Genomic DNA, 18,793 nt, shown 5'->3' on the forward strand with positions numbered 1-18,793 from the left:
AACGGACATCTGTTACAGTGGGAAAAACAATGCGGTTGCATAAATATGTACACCCTTAGACTAATACTTTGTTGAATTACCCTTTGACTTTAGGACAGCATTCAGTTTTTTTGGGTAGAAGTCTATCAGCATGGCACATCTTGACTTGGCAATTGTTGCCCACTATTCCTTGTAAAGGCTCTGAGCAAATTTGACAAATTGTTATGGCTAGACGACTGGGTCAGAGCATCCCCAAAGCGGCGGATCTTGTGGGTTGTGCCCAGTATGTCGTGGTTAATACCTATCAAAAGTGGTCCCAAAAAGGAAAACTAGTCGATTTGGTCATGGGCGTTCCAAGGCTCATTGATGCGCATGGGGAGCAAAGGCTAGTCCGTCTGGTCAGATCCCACAGAAGAGCTACTGTAGCAAAAATTGCTCAAAAAGTAACTGTTGGCTATGATAGAAAGGTGTCAGAACACACAGAACATCTCAGCTTGCTGTGTTTGGGGCTGCGTAGCCGCAGACCAGGTCAGAGTGCTCATGCTGACCCCTGCCTACAAAGACATGTGAGCATCAGACCAGGACCATGGAGCAATGGATGGCCTTGTCTGATAAATCACGTTTCCTTTTACATCATGTGAACTGCTGGGTTCGTGTGTTGTTTACCTGGAGAAGAGGTGGCACCAGGATGCAATATGGGAAGCTGACGGAGGTCAAAATGTCTGATTTGCAGTGGTCCATACAAGAAGCTGATGGCTGTCCATGCACATGCCCACATACGTTGTTTATGTAACTGCCATAGAGCATAAAGGACAAGGCCGAGCACATATCTGCCTGGTCCTCTCTGATATCTCTTCCTTGGTGGCTTCTGCCAGCTGATGTGTTGCAAATCAGGGATCTCATAATAGATGAGGTACCAGAGGTGGCATCCCCATTTATCATACATTTATGGCATATGCTAGACATATGCTGTAATACTCCTTAGATTTTGAATTTGCTGCTTATAACATTCATTTCAATCCAAGAATAAAACACCACTGAAAGCGTTACTTGGCGGAGTCATACACTGGCGTAATATCTGAAATTATATTGTTTGAGGTAACTGGTGGCACACTTTTGATAAATTGCTCCTTTCCGGTAGATTTACGTTTTCTTATCAGTTCATACGCTGATTTTTATGCGGTTTTGACGCGGAATCCGTGTTGGAAATAGCGTCATAGAATGGCCCACATCCCCCCCCCATTGATTTCAAAATGGAGGCAGAGGCGTTTTTTTTTTCCGGCTGGTTTTGGCCACTCCGGGGGAAAAAAAAAGCAGCATGTTCTTCGTTTTTTCCAGTGGTTTTCACCTCTGACCTCCCATTAAAATCAACGGGAGGCAGAAAAGACGTGCAGCGATCGTTTCTGGGCGTTTTTTCCCTGCGGTCCTTGCATCAGATTCAATGCCCATGTCCAAAAAATCCAGCTAAAGACGCGGGAAAAAAGGGTTAAAACAACGCTGGCAATCCCGTTCCTGAAGGAATTCTGAAGCAGATTTTTTCTGCCTGCAAAAAAACTCTGTGTGAACTACCCCTTATAGATTGCTTCTGCCAAACAGTATTCTTTGCAGGAAAAAGAAGTAGCATTGGATAACTAATAGCTGTTGATGTATACCGGCCTGTTTGTCAGTGGATGAAGCAGTACTGGAGCGTGAAACAATATAGTATTGTATAGACACTGCTGAAAATTGTATGGCCACTGCAGCAGTACAATGTGAAACCTATGCTGTATTTAGCATGGGCACTGCTATGACTGGTAGTGCCCAGTAATATCTCAAACATCAGTCCTTTAAACTCAACAGTTGTTGCTACAAATAGTTTTAACAAATGTGAATATTAATGTGTTCCCATTTTTTCATCTATAAACATAAGTTGTTCTGAAAACTGTTAAATTCCATCTACAGAATTGTAGATGGAATGACATTGTAAGGACAATGTGGCTATAACATGTGCATAACCATTTGAACACTACAGTAGGGGGGACGGGACTATGCACAAATACTATGTATATGCACCTCTACATGGAACCCAGGCTAAGACCAAGTCTATACTAATATATGTTACCAAAATGTATCATAAGGTGATCAGATTATTCAAGAGCTGAGAGAAAGAATGGGACAAACAGTTAGGTCCAGAATTAATTGGACAGTGACACAATCTTCATCATTTGGGTTCTGCTGCCACCACATTGGATTTGGAATGAAACGACGGAGATGAAATTTCAGGCTTAATTCAAGGGGTTGAACAAAAATATCCTGTGAAATGTTTAGGAATTGGCACCATTTTTCTACACAGCCGCCTCATTTCAGGGGCTCAAAAGTAATTGGACAAATTAACATTACTATAAATAAAATGTTTTTTTTAATACTTTGTAGAGAATCCTTTGCCGGCAATGACTGCCTGAAGACTGGAACCCATGGACATCACCAAACCCTGGGTTTCCTCCTTTGTGATGCTTTGCCCGGCCTTTACTGCGGCATCTTCTGTTGTTGCATGTTTTTGGTTCTTTCTGCCTTAAGTTTTGTCTTAAGCAAGTGAAATGCTCGATCGGGTTGAGATCTGGTGATTGACTTGGCCATTGCAGAATATTCCACTTCTTTGCCTTATAAACTCCTGGGTTGCTTTCGCAGTATGTTTTGGGTCATTGTCCATCTGTCCTGTGAAGCGACGTCCAATCATCCTTGCTGCATTTGGTTGAATCTGAGCAGAAAGTAAATCCCTGAACACTTCAGAATTCATCTGGCTACTTCTGTCTTCAGTCACATCATCAATAAACACTAGTGACCCAGTGCCTGTGGCAGTCATGCATGCCCATGCCATCACACTGCCCCCACCATGCCATCACACTGCCCCCACCATGCCATCACACTGCCCCCACCATGTTTTACAGAGGATGTGGCTGTTCTTTGGACCATGAGCCGTTCCAAGCCTTCTCCAGTCTTTCTTCCTCCCATCATTCTGGTACAGGTTGATCTTCGTTTCATGCTGTTCCAGAACTGGGCGGCTTCTTTACATGTTGTTTGGCAAAGTCTAATCTGGCCTTTCTATTTTTGAGGCTGATTAATAGTTTGCAGCTTGTGGTGAACCCTCTGTATTTGCTCTCATGAAGTCTTCTCTTTATGGTAGACTAAGATGTTGATCCACCTACTTCCAGGAGAGTGTTCTTCACTTGGGTAGATGCTGTGAAGGGGTTTTTCTTCACCATGGAAAGGATTCTGTGATCATCCACCACTGTTGTCTTCCGTGGACGTCCAGGCCTTTTGGAGTTCACGAGATCACCAGTGCGCTTTTTTTCTCAAGAATTTACCAAACTGTTGATTTGGCCACTCCTAACATTTGTGCTATCTCTCTGATGGATTTCATATTTTTTTCCAGCCTAACGATGGTCTGTTTCACTTGCATTGAAAACTCCATTGATCTCATGTTGTGGGTTCACAGCAACAGTTTCCAAATGCAAATGCCACATCTGGAATCAACTCCAGACCTTTTACCTGCTTAATTGATGATAGATTAAAGAGGGAATAGCCCATACAGCCCATTAAATAGCTTTTGAGATAACTGTTCAATTACCTTTGGTCCCTTAAAAAAGAGGCAGCTACATAATAAAGAGCTGTAATTCCTAAACCCTTCCTCAAATTAGGATGTGAATACCCTCAAATTAAAGCTCAGAGTCTGCACTTTAACCCAATATTGATGATATAACTATATTCAATATGTTTTGGTAAACAGCGAAGATGCCAAAACTTGTGTCACTGTCTAAATAGCTCTGGACCTAACTGTAAGTCTGAACATTTAGTATAGATAGGACAAGCTCTTGATTTTCTGTATTTTTGGTGCATTTAGAGTTAAAAGGACTGGGTCACGAAGATAACCCCTTTTCAGATTAAAACCACTGAGGCAATAAACTGATCACTGTTTGTCTAACTTCGTACACTCCTGGCAAAAAGCCGATTTTGCTGCTGGCTGTATATTTGTAGTATGACATAGTCGGCCATTCATTTCATGGCTCGAGTCCGCCAGAGTGATAGCAACACTGACAATGTTTATTAGGGGCTCTCTGCTATTGCCATTAGATGGGAGTCCGGAGTAGGGTACCCCCCTCTATGATGTCCATATACCCTCATAGGGAAAATGACAATCTAATAATACAGTATTTTATATTTGTCATGACGTTCTATATGCAATACTGGATACACACTTGAGCGAGCTGTTACAGTAATATGTCAAACATCAGTCCGTTGAAACTAGTCAGGTGCTGCTACAAATAGTTTTAAGAAATGTTAATATTAATAAGTGTTTCCATCTTTTCATCTATAAACATAAGTTGTTCTGAAAACTTAAAATTCCATCTACGGAATTGCACAACATTTTAGTCACATTCTTCTACCTCTTGGTCTCTGCTTGCCCGTCTGTTCTGTGTTACGTACTGCACATGCCATGGAAGGGGTTGGTACATAAGATACGGGGCTTGTTCTTCTCGGAATATTGAACTGCCTAACTGTAAAGAGAGAACATGATGATCAGTGGAGGTCACAGTTCAGAAGGGCTGACACTGGTTAATGCTATAAACAGCCACAGTTTATATGAAAATCAAAAGGATATCATCAGATAATCTGCTATTATAGCACTGATGGAATTTTCCATCATTACAAACTATTTTTCGACCAAGTTTTTTGACCAAACAATTTAAAATTAACCAAAGGCTATGTACACCTTTGATATCGCTTTCATTTTAATGTGTATCAGTGTGCAACTTTCTAAATACTTTTTATAAAAAAAATTATTTAACTTTTTGAGATATAGCTCCTTTGCATCCTGTATACAGAGCAGCTGTATCTTGTGCTGAATCCGTCAGGTCAGCGGCACTGACGGGTTCAGTGAAAGCGGGTCCTGCGTATCTCTGACACGCAGGATCCAACCGTTATCCATCACATCTAAGTTACGAACTTAGATGTGATTGGTAACAGCTCGATCCTGCATGTCAGAGACACGAAGAATCCGTTGACGCTGAAGCCGTCAGTGCCACTGATCTGACTGATTCAGCACAAGATACAGCTGATCTGTATACAGGATACAAAGGAGCTATATCTCAAAATTAAATTTAATAAAACATATTTAGAAAGTTGCACAAAACACAGATAGACATTTTTATTAAAAAAATAATTTAAAGGTGTACATAGGCTATGGACTTTGGTGACTTTTTTATTGTAATTTATGTATGTATTGATTCTAAGCACTTTTCTATTATACAATTATTAAACATGTTGCTTCGCTTCAGCCTTGCAGCTTCTATTTATCTACTTTACATGAAGGCTGCAAAACGCCGCCGTAAGCAGAATCCATCAGTAAGCTGGACTTTGGGCTCAGGTAAGAGCGGCTCCGGTGTGCCTCTGACACACAATCTAACCTGAAGGGCAGGATCAGACACACAGTTTTGATGCCATTTTTGGCTAATTTTTTGGAGCCCAACAAATGAAAGAAGAGGCATCAGTCTTCTCTTTATACTTTTCCTTCCTTTTGCATCCACTTCTGGCTTTGGCTAAAAAAAACGGAGCCAAAAAGTGTCCCAAATTCAGCATAAAAACTGCGTGTGTGATATTGACCTAATACTGATCAAATCTAAGCCCTAATGAAGAGGTTTGAGCAAATAACTTATTTACATCTGAATGTATCATTGAAACCTGTGCAGGGCTCAATGTTTCCACAGACCCCGAATCACTACCAAACCACGAATGTGAACATTGAGGTTGGGTTTCCACATAGTGTAAATGCTGTGGAATTTCCACAACAGAATTCTGTGTGGAAATTCCGCAGCATTTACAGTAGCTTCAAAGTGAATGAGATTTGTGTTTTTCCCCATTGAATTTGTAAGAGTAATTAAAAAGTAATTGAGATTAAGGTCTATGAAACTGTATACCTTTTTATTAATGGATCAAAATAACTGTATCAATTAAGAATACAGTCCTCATTGAACAGAATTGTAGCCACCACACAGGGAAAGGGTTATAGATAAAAATACCATTATGTATTTCTACAAGATTTAGAACTGAGAAAGAACGTTATATGTATGACAGAACATAAATATAATAATTTGATATTCTAGACCTAATTAAGCAGTTAACTTTATTTTGGTTGAGTTTTTTTTTTTTTAACTGAAAGCAGAAAGTTATAAATAAAACTGAAAATATATATACACACTTGATAATTGATCTGCCTGTGAGAACCATTTAATGGGGATGTGGCTTTTATGGCGGGAAAGCTTTTTTTGAGGTAAAATTAAAAGAAATAAGTCTATACTTACCCCGGGCTGTTGTCATAGCAACGCTTTGTGCTGTTGTTGGTCCAGACCGGCCACCTGGGATGATGTTTCATCCCATGTGACTGCTGCAGCCAATCACAGGCTGCAATGGTCACATAGGCTGCAGCATCTTCCCAGGAGGCCAGACTACACGGACAAGAGTGTGACGCGTCACCATGACAACAGCCTGGGGTAAGTATAGACTTTTTTTTTTACCCCAAGCGCTGGTTTTCGCACAACACCGGCAACACTATTTTGTGCGGTTTTCTCAGGTGGAATTCCCTGCGGTTTCCTGGTCGGATACACTGCGTACTTTACGCAGCGTATCTGACCCGTGGGATCATGGACTAAGGACAAGGTCATGCAACTCCGCAGTTTTGGCGTGTTTTTTCTTGCCAAGATTAATGCGAAATAACTGCAAAATGCTGAATCTTTTGGAAAATCGTGGCATTTGACACGATTTTGCAATAATCACAGCAACAACACACCAGTACCACAGTGCGAGAACCCAGCCTAACAAGGAAAAGTGGGTAACAAACAAGCAGTGGGCCCCCGTGTCCCAGGATGGAGAGTGTAAGCAGCATTACAACATGAACCAGCAACTGGAGCACATTGTGCTTTATACACTCAGAGGGATCACACAGAGGCAATATCACTCCATCACGAACACCTCATGTGGTCGCTCTGGTAGTAGGAGCCATACTTTACTTCCCAAGGTTCTTTTAGTGATGAAGTGTGATTAACAATGTGTATGACGTATAAGACAATGCTATAAATATGAACAAATTAGTTGCATGGTAGATTACATCTCTCTCCCTCAGGGTCTATTCACACGTTGCCGTTAAGGTGCAGTAAGAATGGCATCGGAAAAACCACATCAGAAAACCGCATCAATTTTTACTGCGATTTTGATGTGTTTTTCGTTGTGGTAAAAACAGAACCACATCAAAACCGCACTTAATCGTGGTAAAACCGCATGTGGCTCTAACAGAATCTCAACCGCAATGTGTGAATTCACACAAAGTGGGTAATTTATCAGCCTTTCTACGCCAGTTTTCTGTAGAAAAGTCACAAAAGGGCCCACCGCCATTTGTGACTTTCAGCCTTTTTTGCGCCAGCCTCACCACTTTGGTGGAAAGGGGGTGTGGCCACTGCAGCATAAATTATAGTGGAAATCTATGCCAGTTTCTAGCTGGTGTATATTTCACTATATAGGACATAGCCAGGTAGATGCCCATTCTGGGCCCCTTCCATTAGACAGTTAAATCAAATTCCCCCAAAAAAAGATATATTTTTTTTAAAACTCACCGCTCCTCTTCTCTGGTTCCCTCATCATTTCAGCGCTGCTCATACAAGGACCTCACGCCGGGCCGCACGGCCCAGCCGAAAGTTGCGCCCCTCTTATTGAGAGTCTTTTGATTCTTAATAAGGGTGAGTTTACTCCAACTTTTCAGTCTAACAAAACTGGCATATGAAACGCCTTAATAAATTCCACCCCCAAAGGATCCTATCTATATAGTATGTGAAAAACCCGAAAAAAGGGACTAGTTGATGAAATGTAAAAGAAGAGAAAAGTTTCACTCAGTCTTCAGAACCCTCCAGGATTTGGGCTGCCTTTGGAGTCTCATGAACCGCCAGCTGTGTGCTCCTTTAAGAAAGGTGTGACTACTCTCACAGGGCTCCCAGTCTGGAGAAGATGGGCATTGCCAGCCTATGGAAGTGAAATGTTCTGGTAAGAACGTGTTTATTTTAAAGGTACTGGCACTAGGCCTTTAAAACTGATATAAAAAATATCTCTCTCATTTTATAAATGCATCAAATGTATATCTTTTAGAAAAAGAGAAGTTTGCGGACTTAGTATTCCAGTCTGACATACAACACGCTCACCAACTGTATGTAAAAGAAAGTTTCGCTAAGTAGACAGCATTACACTACAATCATCCAGTGACTGGCAGCAGTACATGTCTCCCCATCATGATCGATATTACACAGGTTAGCCAACTGCATCTACTGTATAACCAGATCTGAGATACTGACCTTGCCGAATACCCGTACCACGAAAAACAGCGCAGTCATAAGAGACGCCAACATGGTGACAGAGGAATAGCAGCGTATGAAGTGGCCGGCGCCGGCTCTCAGAAGCTGAATTCTGCTAATCGGATTACAAGACTAGATCCCACACCTGCTGTCCGGAGGACGTAATCCTTCTGAGAGACACAAAGCATCACCAGGAACCGGCAGTACATGAAACAAGGGGGAGGTGAAGATGTGGGAAGGTTCAGGAGAAAGCGTAGAGCAGGGTCTCATAATCCGGGTTACCTTTAAACTAAGCAATCCGGGAGATAACGTGCTAAATTGCAGCGAACACTACTCCAGTATTCCACGCATTTATTGTTAGAAATGTTATACCTGGGTTCTTGAGTTGTGGACGCACCGTGGCCAAAACCGCACTGACACGTAGATTCGCATGGTTTTCAAAAGGAACTGCAGGTAAATGCACATTCAGGCTTGGTTCACACGACCTATTTTCAGACGTAAACGAGGCGTATTATGCCTCGTTTTACGTCTGAAAACAGGGCTAAAATACGTCGGCAAACATCTGCCCATTCATCTGAATGGGTTTGCCGACGTACTGTGCAGACAACCTGTCATTTACGCGTCTGTCAAACGACGACGCGTAAAAATACAGCCTCGTCAAAAGAAGTGCAGGACACTTCTTTCAGACGTAATTTGAGCCGTTCTTCATTGAACTCAATGAAGCACAGCTCAAAATTTACGGCTGTCAGAGAAGCCTCGCAAAATGCGAGGAGGAGCAATTACGTCTGAAACGAGGCAGCTGTTTTCTCCTGAAAACAGTCTGTCTTTTCAGACGTAAAAGCCTGCTATTGTGTGCACATACCCTAAGGGTATGATCACATAGCGTAGACACTGCAAAATTTTGGAATGTTTGGAGGCGTTCAGCCCCCCGCATTTTTAGAGGCGTTTACGGCCCGAAAAACGGTTGAAAATAGGTTGTGTGAACATACCCTGAAATTTACAATCCTTGTTTAAAATTTGTGGCATCTCACATTTTTCAAATATGACCTTCAAGCCAATTTACTACTAAAAGTATTGTAAGGCTATGTTCACATGCTAAACTAAAAACGGCTGTATAACACGGAGCTGTATTCAAGAGTAAACAGCCTCTGATTTTAAGTTGTTTTTAAGCATCAAGCGTTTTTTACGGCCATTTTTGGAGCTGTTTTCCTATTGACCCCATGAAAAACGGCTCAAGAAGTGTCATGCACTTCTATTTACGGGGCGTTTTTTTACGCGCCGTTTTTTCAAACAGCCGCGTAAAGAAAACGTCCCGTCTGAACGAAAGGCCGTTTTTCCCATTTGAAATCAATGAGCAGATGTTTGGGAGCGTTTTTTAATCAAAGTCGCGTTTTTCATGGCTGTATTTCTATAGAGTCTATAAAAAACTGCTCCAAAAACGGCTCAAGAAGTGACATGCACTTCTTTTACGCAGGCGTTTTTTTACACGCCCGTTTTTAAAAACGCCCGCATAAAAAAAACTCCCCGTCGGAACAGAGCGCAGTTTTTCCCCATTGAAATCAATAGGCAGATGTTTGGAGGCGTTCTGCTTCTGATTTTTCAGCCATCTACGGCCCGAAAAATGGCCGAAAATAAGCCGTGTGAACAGACCCTTAACTCTGGCTCCTATGCCTTCCTTCTCCCCAATGTAAGATCGAGCAGGAGATCACAAGTAAAGCCATTAAAGCATATAAACCACACATGGCTGAGGACCATTAGTTGGACAACTCAACTATAGCAGAGGTTTTTTTAGTTAAATATATATTATTTCATTCCAAAAACCACTGGTATTATAGGGAACCTGTCACCAGCACGTCGCTATACTGCTGGGGTTTAGCATCCCAAACTCAAAACTTTTCATTTTGTCTAAAAAAAGGTTATAATACAGCGTGCGCGGTCTGTAAACTACCAGAAGAGTCCTAAGAGGAGTCTACGTGTACTGGCATCGGCTTTATCGGAGAATGTGCCGGGTACTGTTGGACTCCACATAAAACTCTACGTAATTACTCTGGTAATTTATATACAGCACACGCTTAGGGTGGCCACCTTTCTCACCCAAGAATACCTGCCAGGTCAACGCTCATTAAAAAGTAGGCGTGATTCCGGGGGCATGACTTCACATGGGGTGTAGTTTTTCTTTTGCATGTGCAGTTTCATTGCCTTTTTCGTATAGGTGGCCATACACATTAGGTGAATGCTGGCTGAAACCACCAATTTCGGACGGGTCGACCATCTAATGTATATGGAGGTGTCCCGACTGTCCCTCAACAGCAAATGTCAGGGGAAAGACGGATCGGGCAATTGGATTTCAATATGTCCGATCCTCTCGTTCTTACAGATTAGTCCTCTCTCCCTATTGAGATTATATGCACGCTCGGCCAAGTACAGTGTGGATTGGGGGGGGGGGATGGGTAGGAATAGCTGTAAACCGAATGAGCTACCTAATGTGTATGGATAGCTTAAGGGCTATAAAGTCTTAATCTGGACGATCTACAATGTTTCCGTCTTGCCCCGCACCAGTTGCAGCTTTGCAAAAAAAGCTAATGGAAGGGAGGGATTGCAGGATGGGCTATATAGTTCGGCTGTTTACATATGCGTTGTGGCTTACATTTATAACAGAAGCCAAAACGCTCTGCCAGATCTATTGCACAATAGATCCCAAGGCGCCACACGAATACTATTGACTTATAATGGGTTCTGTCGTGGTGTCTGACGCTTTGATGGGAAAAAACGCGCTTGATGCAATGTTAGGCTTCGTTCACATCTGCGCCCCGGGCTCCATCGGGTGTTCTATCGGAGCTTTCCGTCAGGGGGAACCCATGAACGGAGCCCTAACTGAGACAAACTGAAACCATAGGTTTCCGTTTGCATCACTGTTGATTTCAATGGTGACGGATCCGATGCAAATTGTTTCAGTTGGTCTCCGTTGTGTAAGGGTTCTGTCATTTTGACGGAATGAATAGCGCAGTCGACTACAGTATTGATTCAGTCAAAATGACGGAACCCATGAATGCAGCCCTGATGCAGATGTGAACGAAGCCTTATTTATGTTATTTCTTACTTCAAATGTGATGGAGGCTCCTGACCGTTTAGGGGAAGATAGCGGCGGGGTTTGGGGGCATGTTTGGTGTGTGTGTGGGGCTGGTAAGTATCGTCAGCATGTGCTGGGGGTTTGGGGAGTGGCTGCATGTGTGTGGGGGTTTATTAGGAGTGGCGGCATGTTTTCACCTACAATTACTATATGATTACAAAAACTTTTACCAGCTTCTTGCTGTGGATACACGCTGAAGCGGTGGTTTAACGGCCAGGTGGTAACCCTACGCACGCTGTATTATAACTTCTTTTTAGATAAAATGCTAAAAGAGACAGTTTTTCAAAGGGACATTTTAAGGACACTAAACCACGGAGCGCTGCAAATCCTCCGGGCGGGAAGAATGCGCAGACCAGCGTGACGCATTGATGTAATCACGCCAGCCTGCGAAGGGAGCCTTCCCAGCGCCTTATGGGCTGCAGGCCTAACGTGGTCTGCAGCCTATAGTATTCATTTTTATCTGTGTCCTGAGGACGCAGATACAAGTGAATGTGGCCATTGCTATCACCGGGGCCCCCTTCGGTGCTAGCAATGCCACAGGGCATAGAGGGGGCATGTTGGCGGGCAGCATGGGCCCCGTAGCAGCCGCTAGTGGTAGTTACGCCACTGCACATAGTTCTCTGGAATGTCATAGTGTTCAAATACATTTTGTGTGTATTGCACTTAGTGGTCCTGCTCTGTGTGAGCTTGTGTTGGGAAGTTGAAAACTTATTTCTTGGAAAGAAGGCATCATATACTAGTACCTCCCTGACGTCACGGTCTATATGTGCACAGTGACGTCAGGCTTCCACAGGGCCAGAATCCCCGGGCCAAACGCTACTTGATGCTCTTCCCGGGGACTTAGAGTTAAGTTTAAGTATACTTTTGACGGATGCCATGCAGGGGCATCCATCACACACATGCTCCCATGTTGAAAGTATATTTTTTTATTTTTGGCGGAAACCCTTGGGATAGAACAGCGTATTCTACTATGATATTCTGGCATCCAAAAAAAGGTATACCGGAGTATACAGAACGGAAACTCTTGGCTTCTGTTGGGCTAATGGAGTCCTATGGACACGTTTAGCGTGCATATCGGGAGATTTCCCGGCATACACGTAAGGCTAAAACGCAATGTGAACTGGGTCTTACAGTGAAAGGCATCACCTATATATAGATAACACGGGATCCACTACTGACAATAGGTGATGGACACAGCTGCCCCCCCTCCCAATGATCTCTGCACAGAGCATGCTCTCCCATAGAAGTCAATGGTTCCCCTCCTGTAACACAAGTTCCTATGGTCCCTGTGGTAGTAGTAAAGAATAGCTCTGTTAAGAAGCTCAGGCAATATGGCTGCCCCAATAATAATGTACAGAAAATAGAATTAAAAAATCTAAACAGATTATAAAAGTGTTTCTCAATCTGGTTTTAAATAGAAAAAAATATTGGTGATAAATTCCCTTTTAAGAATGGGTACAGCATGATGGCTGAAACCTACTAATTAAGCCGGCCAGAGATTTTCATTATCCGCTTTCTGAATGATTTGTTGTTCATGGTTGATCGGTGAAAGTTGTTCTGGACCACAACGCCATAAGTTGGCTTTTCTTTGGTGACCTTGGCTTTTATTGATTAAGTCGCGACACAATGGATATGAAGTCGGGACAATGGATTTGAGCATGTCTGTCAGATATAGTGGTTGACAGTATTTGGCGGGTCTACAGAAATCTGCCTTCTGCATTGCTTGATCATGACAGTGAAATGTATGAAAGTCGGCAGAAAATAGTCTAAATTGGCCTTCAAAGCCATCTAAAATCTCTAGTGTATGTCCAGCTTCGGTTTTTTGTCATTGTCTATAAATTACCGCGATAAAAATTTATTTTGATCACTAGATCTCCATATACATTCGGCTACAGTGTAACCCATATCAATGAGACATAAGGAGTGACTGCTGTGTTATAAATGGGAGAATCACATTTAGAGAAGCCATTTTATAATAATTGGTGGCCAGTTTTCTACTAGGACATTTCAATTCTGACATAAAAACGTATAAATGTTATTTTGTATTTTTTTTAGCTAAATGGATTACTACAAAATGCCGCCTTTCGGGAGTCAAGGCCAGATACAATTTTGAATACCTGTCAAACCATTCAGACTGGTTCAAGCCGAGGGAGTTTTTACAATAGCGAAAAACTGTCAGATAGCACATGGATTGTTCACATCTCAAATTGATTGTTAAGGTTAGAGAATTGGTTTTCTTTCTAAAGCTTACGATACATATGTGGAGATAATTCTCTTTCCTACTGAGCGCACATACACTATTTGTGTTACAATGAGATTCACGCAGGTAAAGTACAGTATATGGATTTAATCTGAATACAAAACAAACCAATCCAATTCACACAGAGCATACAAAGAATGTGTATAAAATGGCAACAAAGTGACACTGTCATTACCACAGACAATAAATATAAACATACCGAAGGGAAAAAAAAAACAGACACAAAGGGTTCAACTATATTTGCATAGTAGCATGGAGTGCTTAATGATCGGTCTGTTGCCATGAAAAAGATAGTAAGAAAATATATTATTGGATTTATTGATACAGGTAATGCAGAATTTGCATTGCCTACAATTGCAGCTGGCAGAGCATGCTGGGAGTTGTAGCGTTGCAACAGCTAGAGAGCCACAGGTTGCAGACCACTGGCCTACTATATATATATATATATATATATATATATATATATATATATATATATATACACACATACACATTACTCCCTATACAAACAATTAGGGACAAATATAAAAAAAAGTGCAATTAAAACCATTGATATTGTCCATAGCAAACACTCAAATTTATGCATTAGTTTTCCAGTCTTCTTTAAAATCTAGTTGCTGCGGATAACATCTTTATTGTCAGTATGCGTGTTCAGGTTTCTGTAGTAAAAGACGCCGCGAAGAATCCATTAGGATCGTACAATTTTTTATTTAGTGATTTAACATTGACCTCTTTAGGACGGGCCATCAATGTGTGATCGGTGGGGTGTGACCCCTTGGGACCTCCGCTTATCAGCAGAACAAAGTACCCAATCCAACTCAAAACATGTTAGCGGAGCTATGTCTGGCACTGAAGCTCGGCTACATTTAAGAATACGATGCGGAGCTGCACTACCAGTCCCAGCAGCAATGACAAGAGCCTTATTGCTTTGGGTAATGGTGTGAAGGTTCTGCCATGCTTGCCTCTGGGCTTTTTTTGGATTTTCCCAATAGGCACAGTAGACCAAGATGAAGGCTGCAAAGGGTGCAAGATGTTGTGAGAAGCGGACTGCAATGTTCTGATTTATTTTGTGAGCAGACAAACATTTTAAAGCCATACGTGACTCAAGGTGGGGCCTAATAGATGGGCGGAGTCTAAACAATCTATGCCTACGGGCTCATGAGACATAAATCTGGGCTCCTTGCGTCACACTCCCACCGAACACTCTTTGATGTCCCATTTGAATTGTAGACCATTAATTTTGAAACCTTGGAAAATCAGTTTGTGCAAATTGCAATTACTGGAACGGTAGACTTGGGATAAAATAAATAGTAGTAACAGAAGTTTATGAGTACATTCACTCATAGGTGTCCATTACGCCAATTCATTTCAATGAAGATAGACCATGTGTGACGCCACCTCTTCACGAAGTTTAGGAATTTTAGGGGATCCAAACTTCCGCCACCCATCCGGTTATCACGTGGCAAGTTTGACGTGTCATGAAAGTGTCTTCCCAGGACAACTCCTTTATTTATTCTTTTTCTTTCATTGGAGGTTTCCAACATTTTGTAAACTCCGATATATAGTAAGGCATTGTGTACAACCAATAGGCACTATTTTATATTCTATTTGGTGTCCTAAAGGGGCAAATTGTGTTTTACCACTGCTCACGGTGGATGTCAACAAAGTGCACAAGCTAATATTGTTCTCTGTTCTGGTATAAAAATACATATATATACATAATACATAGAAATATATCTTCCTGTTGTAGTCCTGACTGTAAATCTGTAAAACGTTATCCTTAAAGAGCGTCTACCCTTTGAACGCACTTTTTTTTTGTCTAAGGCCCTGTTTACAGAACGTATTTTTGCCTACGTTTGGCGTATATGTTGGGGGGGGGGGCGACGACTCTTAACTTATACGTTAAATCTACAGTAGGCTGTGACGGGTGCCCTAATAGTGGCATCCGTCACCATAGGCTTTAATCTTATCCGTGGCATTATGACTTATTTATTAAAAAATACCATTATAGTCTATGGGTGACATATGCCACTATTAGGCATCTGTTTTATGGATCCGTTACCCATAGACTATAATGGTATCTGTTTAATGGATACGTCATGAAAGGCTATGAAATAGCCCATGATGTTTGAGTCAAACATATGCCTGTGACGTATGCCATACAGTGCTATACATCAACCATATGGTAACAAGTTAAAAAAAAAAAAAAAAGTGTATACCACGCGGCAAAATTATTATTAATTTTTTGGGGGCGGGACCCACCAGGATGGAAAAGCATAGTTTACTACGCTATAACATCCATTAAAAATAATAATAAATTATATATATATATCTCTATCAAAAAAATAAATAAATATATTGTTTTTTTGACTGAGGCCGCTAGAATTATTATTTTTTTAAATCGGTCTATGCAGGGGTTTGAAGTTCTGTATCAGAAAAAGAGCCCTGCCCATTATATAAATAAATTTAAAAAAAAATCGGAACAGAATTTTTAACCTAAAAAACAATTGTAGCTAAAGTGGGTTTAAGAACTCTACAGAAGCTAAAAGAAGGCATCTTAACATGTTAGACCAGTTGCTTTTCATGCAATTCCGTAACTTATACTTTAAAGGAGCACTAAACCTAACGTCTGGAGCCTATAAAAGTGTAGCTTATAATAATTACTGCGAATATCATTCATATATATGTATGCAAATGTTTCTGGAAGTTCTCAGAACTGGGAGATATGATCTAGATCATGCGGCAGACTTTTTATTTATTCTTTAGACCTTTTGTCTAGAGCAATTCCGTTAAAAAATACTCCTTCCCTCCAGCCATTGCATTTAACTGCACAGACAAAAAACCTTGGGATAGACTTTAGGCTTAGTGTCCTTTTTTACGTGCGCAGAATCCTGTGGACATTTCAGGAATGTTTTGTCTCTTTACATAAAACTTCACCTTTGTAACCCTTCTTAAAAAAAAAATGTTAGGGAATTGCATGAATAGCACTTCCCCAGTGCTATATATTGAAGCTTTACCTCAAAGAGGATCTGTCATAGTTTAGTAATGCCCTATCTCCTAGCTAATCGAATAGGCGCGGTCACACTGATCACACTAGTGAAAATTGTGTCCCAAAACATTTATTATTTTAAAAGTTATGAGCTTTTTTTCTAAATATGCAAATGAGGCTATACTAGACAAGTGGGAGGTAACACCAGCGATTCTTCTGAGGTGGAGCCTCCTCACAACATCTGGCGCTGTCCTATCAGCATGAAGCTGCTTCACACCGTGTGAGAGACTGAGGCTGGAGGGATCACTTCAAACAGCCTTATCTCAGGCTGTGGACCACCTAGAACATCGGTTCTGGTGGCATATGAAAGAGGAAATTCTAATCCGCCCAGAGTGAAAAGAAAGAGTCACCTCCCATTTGGCAAGTATAGCCAAATAAGCATATTTAGAAAAAAAGCTTATAACTTTGCAAATAAATGTTTTTGAAAAAAATAATTACATTGTAGTAATCAGCATCATAGCGCCGATTAGATTAGTTAGGAGATAGGGCATTAATAAACTAGTGACAGATCCTCTTTAAAGGTCTGTGACCTGCAGTATTATGAAAAAGTTCCTAACTTTGAGTCTCCAATGGGAACAATGTCATAATTCTGTAAATGACAGCATTACATACAGTGGAATATATATCAAAACATTTCATTTATCAGTAATGCGTAGTCCGTCCCTTCTGGCTCCGGATCTGAAGGTGTGTGCTCCATTGCTTGACTACTAGTAATGATAGACTTTGATTTTGTCATTTTCATCCAAACCTAACTGCAAAAATCCTTTTCCTGTTGGGGATCTGCTCATACGTGAAGGAAGTAGACTGTGCATGCCGCTAAGGAAAACCAGGCCAAGAGGAAAGAAAATCTAAAATAGTCAATTAACGCTTACCATGGACTAAAAGTTAGATTCTCCGTTATTTTACTAGCATAAATTATATTATGTTAATTCACAAAATACTCAAGAATAAGAAGGGTAAGAACACACACACAGCATAAACATTGCAGTCTTCCCCCAATGGATTTTATCAAGGCAAATCCGCAGCATTTTACAGTAGCAGCAGAGTGGATGACGTTGGAACAAATCTCATCCACACGCTGCGGAAAAAATTTGGTAAGAAACTGTTCAGAAATTAACCTGCGGTGCATTTTTTTTAAAATCCCCAGCATGTCCATTTATGTTGCAGATTCGCTGCTCTTTAGTTGCGGTTTTTCCCCATTGAATTCAATGGGGAGGTAAAACCTGCAACAAATAAGCAAATGATTTGATTTTTGAAGTGGAAAAGCTGCAATTCCCCCGCAAAAATGGCAAATCAGAAAAAAATAAAATAAATGTTGGATTAAAACAAATAAAAAAGTTCATACTTATGTCATAAAACAGAGGAGCAGCCCGGCCTCCTGGGATGATGCTCCATCCCACGTGAGCAAATGAAAGGCTGAAGCGGTCACATGGACTGCAGCGTTATGCCAGGCGGGCGGGCTCCACTCAGAGCAGAGGGATGTGTCATTATGACAATGGAGCGGAGATTGTGCCCGTAAAACTGCACCAAAATGTGAATTTTTTCGGGCAGAATTCCCTGCGGCTTTCAGGATGAATGCACGGTGTACTTTTATGCAGCGTATACGCCCTGTGTGCACTTACCCTTAAAAATACCTACGGTATTGTGACCTGAAATGTATAATACTGAATTGGATGCCCCCGAAACACCTTCTCAAACACACTTGTTAAAATTTGAAAACATTTTGCTAAACGGGCTTCTATGGTGTCACTACTTCACATATTTACTGTATGTACATTCCTGAAAAAACGTTCAGAATTTGATGTGGCTGAAATCCGCATATTTATCCGCATTTAAACATCTGCTTGATTTTAACATCTGCTTGATTTGTAGGATGAAAATATGCAATTAATACGCATTGAATCCCGGGGGGAGAATTGACATGCTCCGGATCTAAAACTTATACCCGCATCTATAAATCCGCAATGCAAAAATACGCTGCATGTGGTTTGAGATTGTAAAAA

At 41.3% G+C, this 18,793-nt stretch overlaps 1 protein-coding gene across 2 annotated transcripts in view; it reads right to left on the reverse strand.

Moving 5' to 3' along the window:
• Positions 1 to 13,839: 13,839 nt before the first annotated feature.
• Positions 13,840 to 18,793, reverse strand: part of CEP164 (centrosomal protein 164) — an 83,743-nt gene continuing 78,789 nt past the window's right edge. For both annotated transcript variants that reach the window (XM_075840156.1, XM_075840155.1), the window contains one exon: positions 13,840 to 17,594. In XM_075840156.1, coding sequence (XP_075696271.1) covers positions 17,498 to 17,594 — 97 coding nt within the window. In that variant the 3' untranslated portion in view covers positions 13,840 to 17,497. The remainder of the gene's footprint in view (positions 17,595 to 18,793) is intronic.

The sequence above is a fragment of the Rhinoderma darwinii genome, chromosome 10 (genome assembly GCF_050947455.1).
Source record: "Rhinoderma darwinii isolate aRhiDar2 chromosome 10, aRhiDar2.hap1, whole genome shotgun sequence".
NCBI lineage: Eukaryota > Metazoa > Chordata > Amphibia > Anura > Rhinodermatidae > Rhinoderma > Rhinoderma darwinii.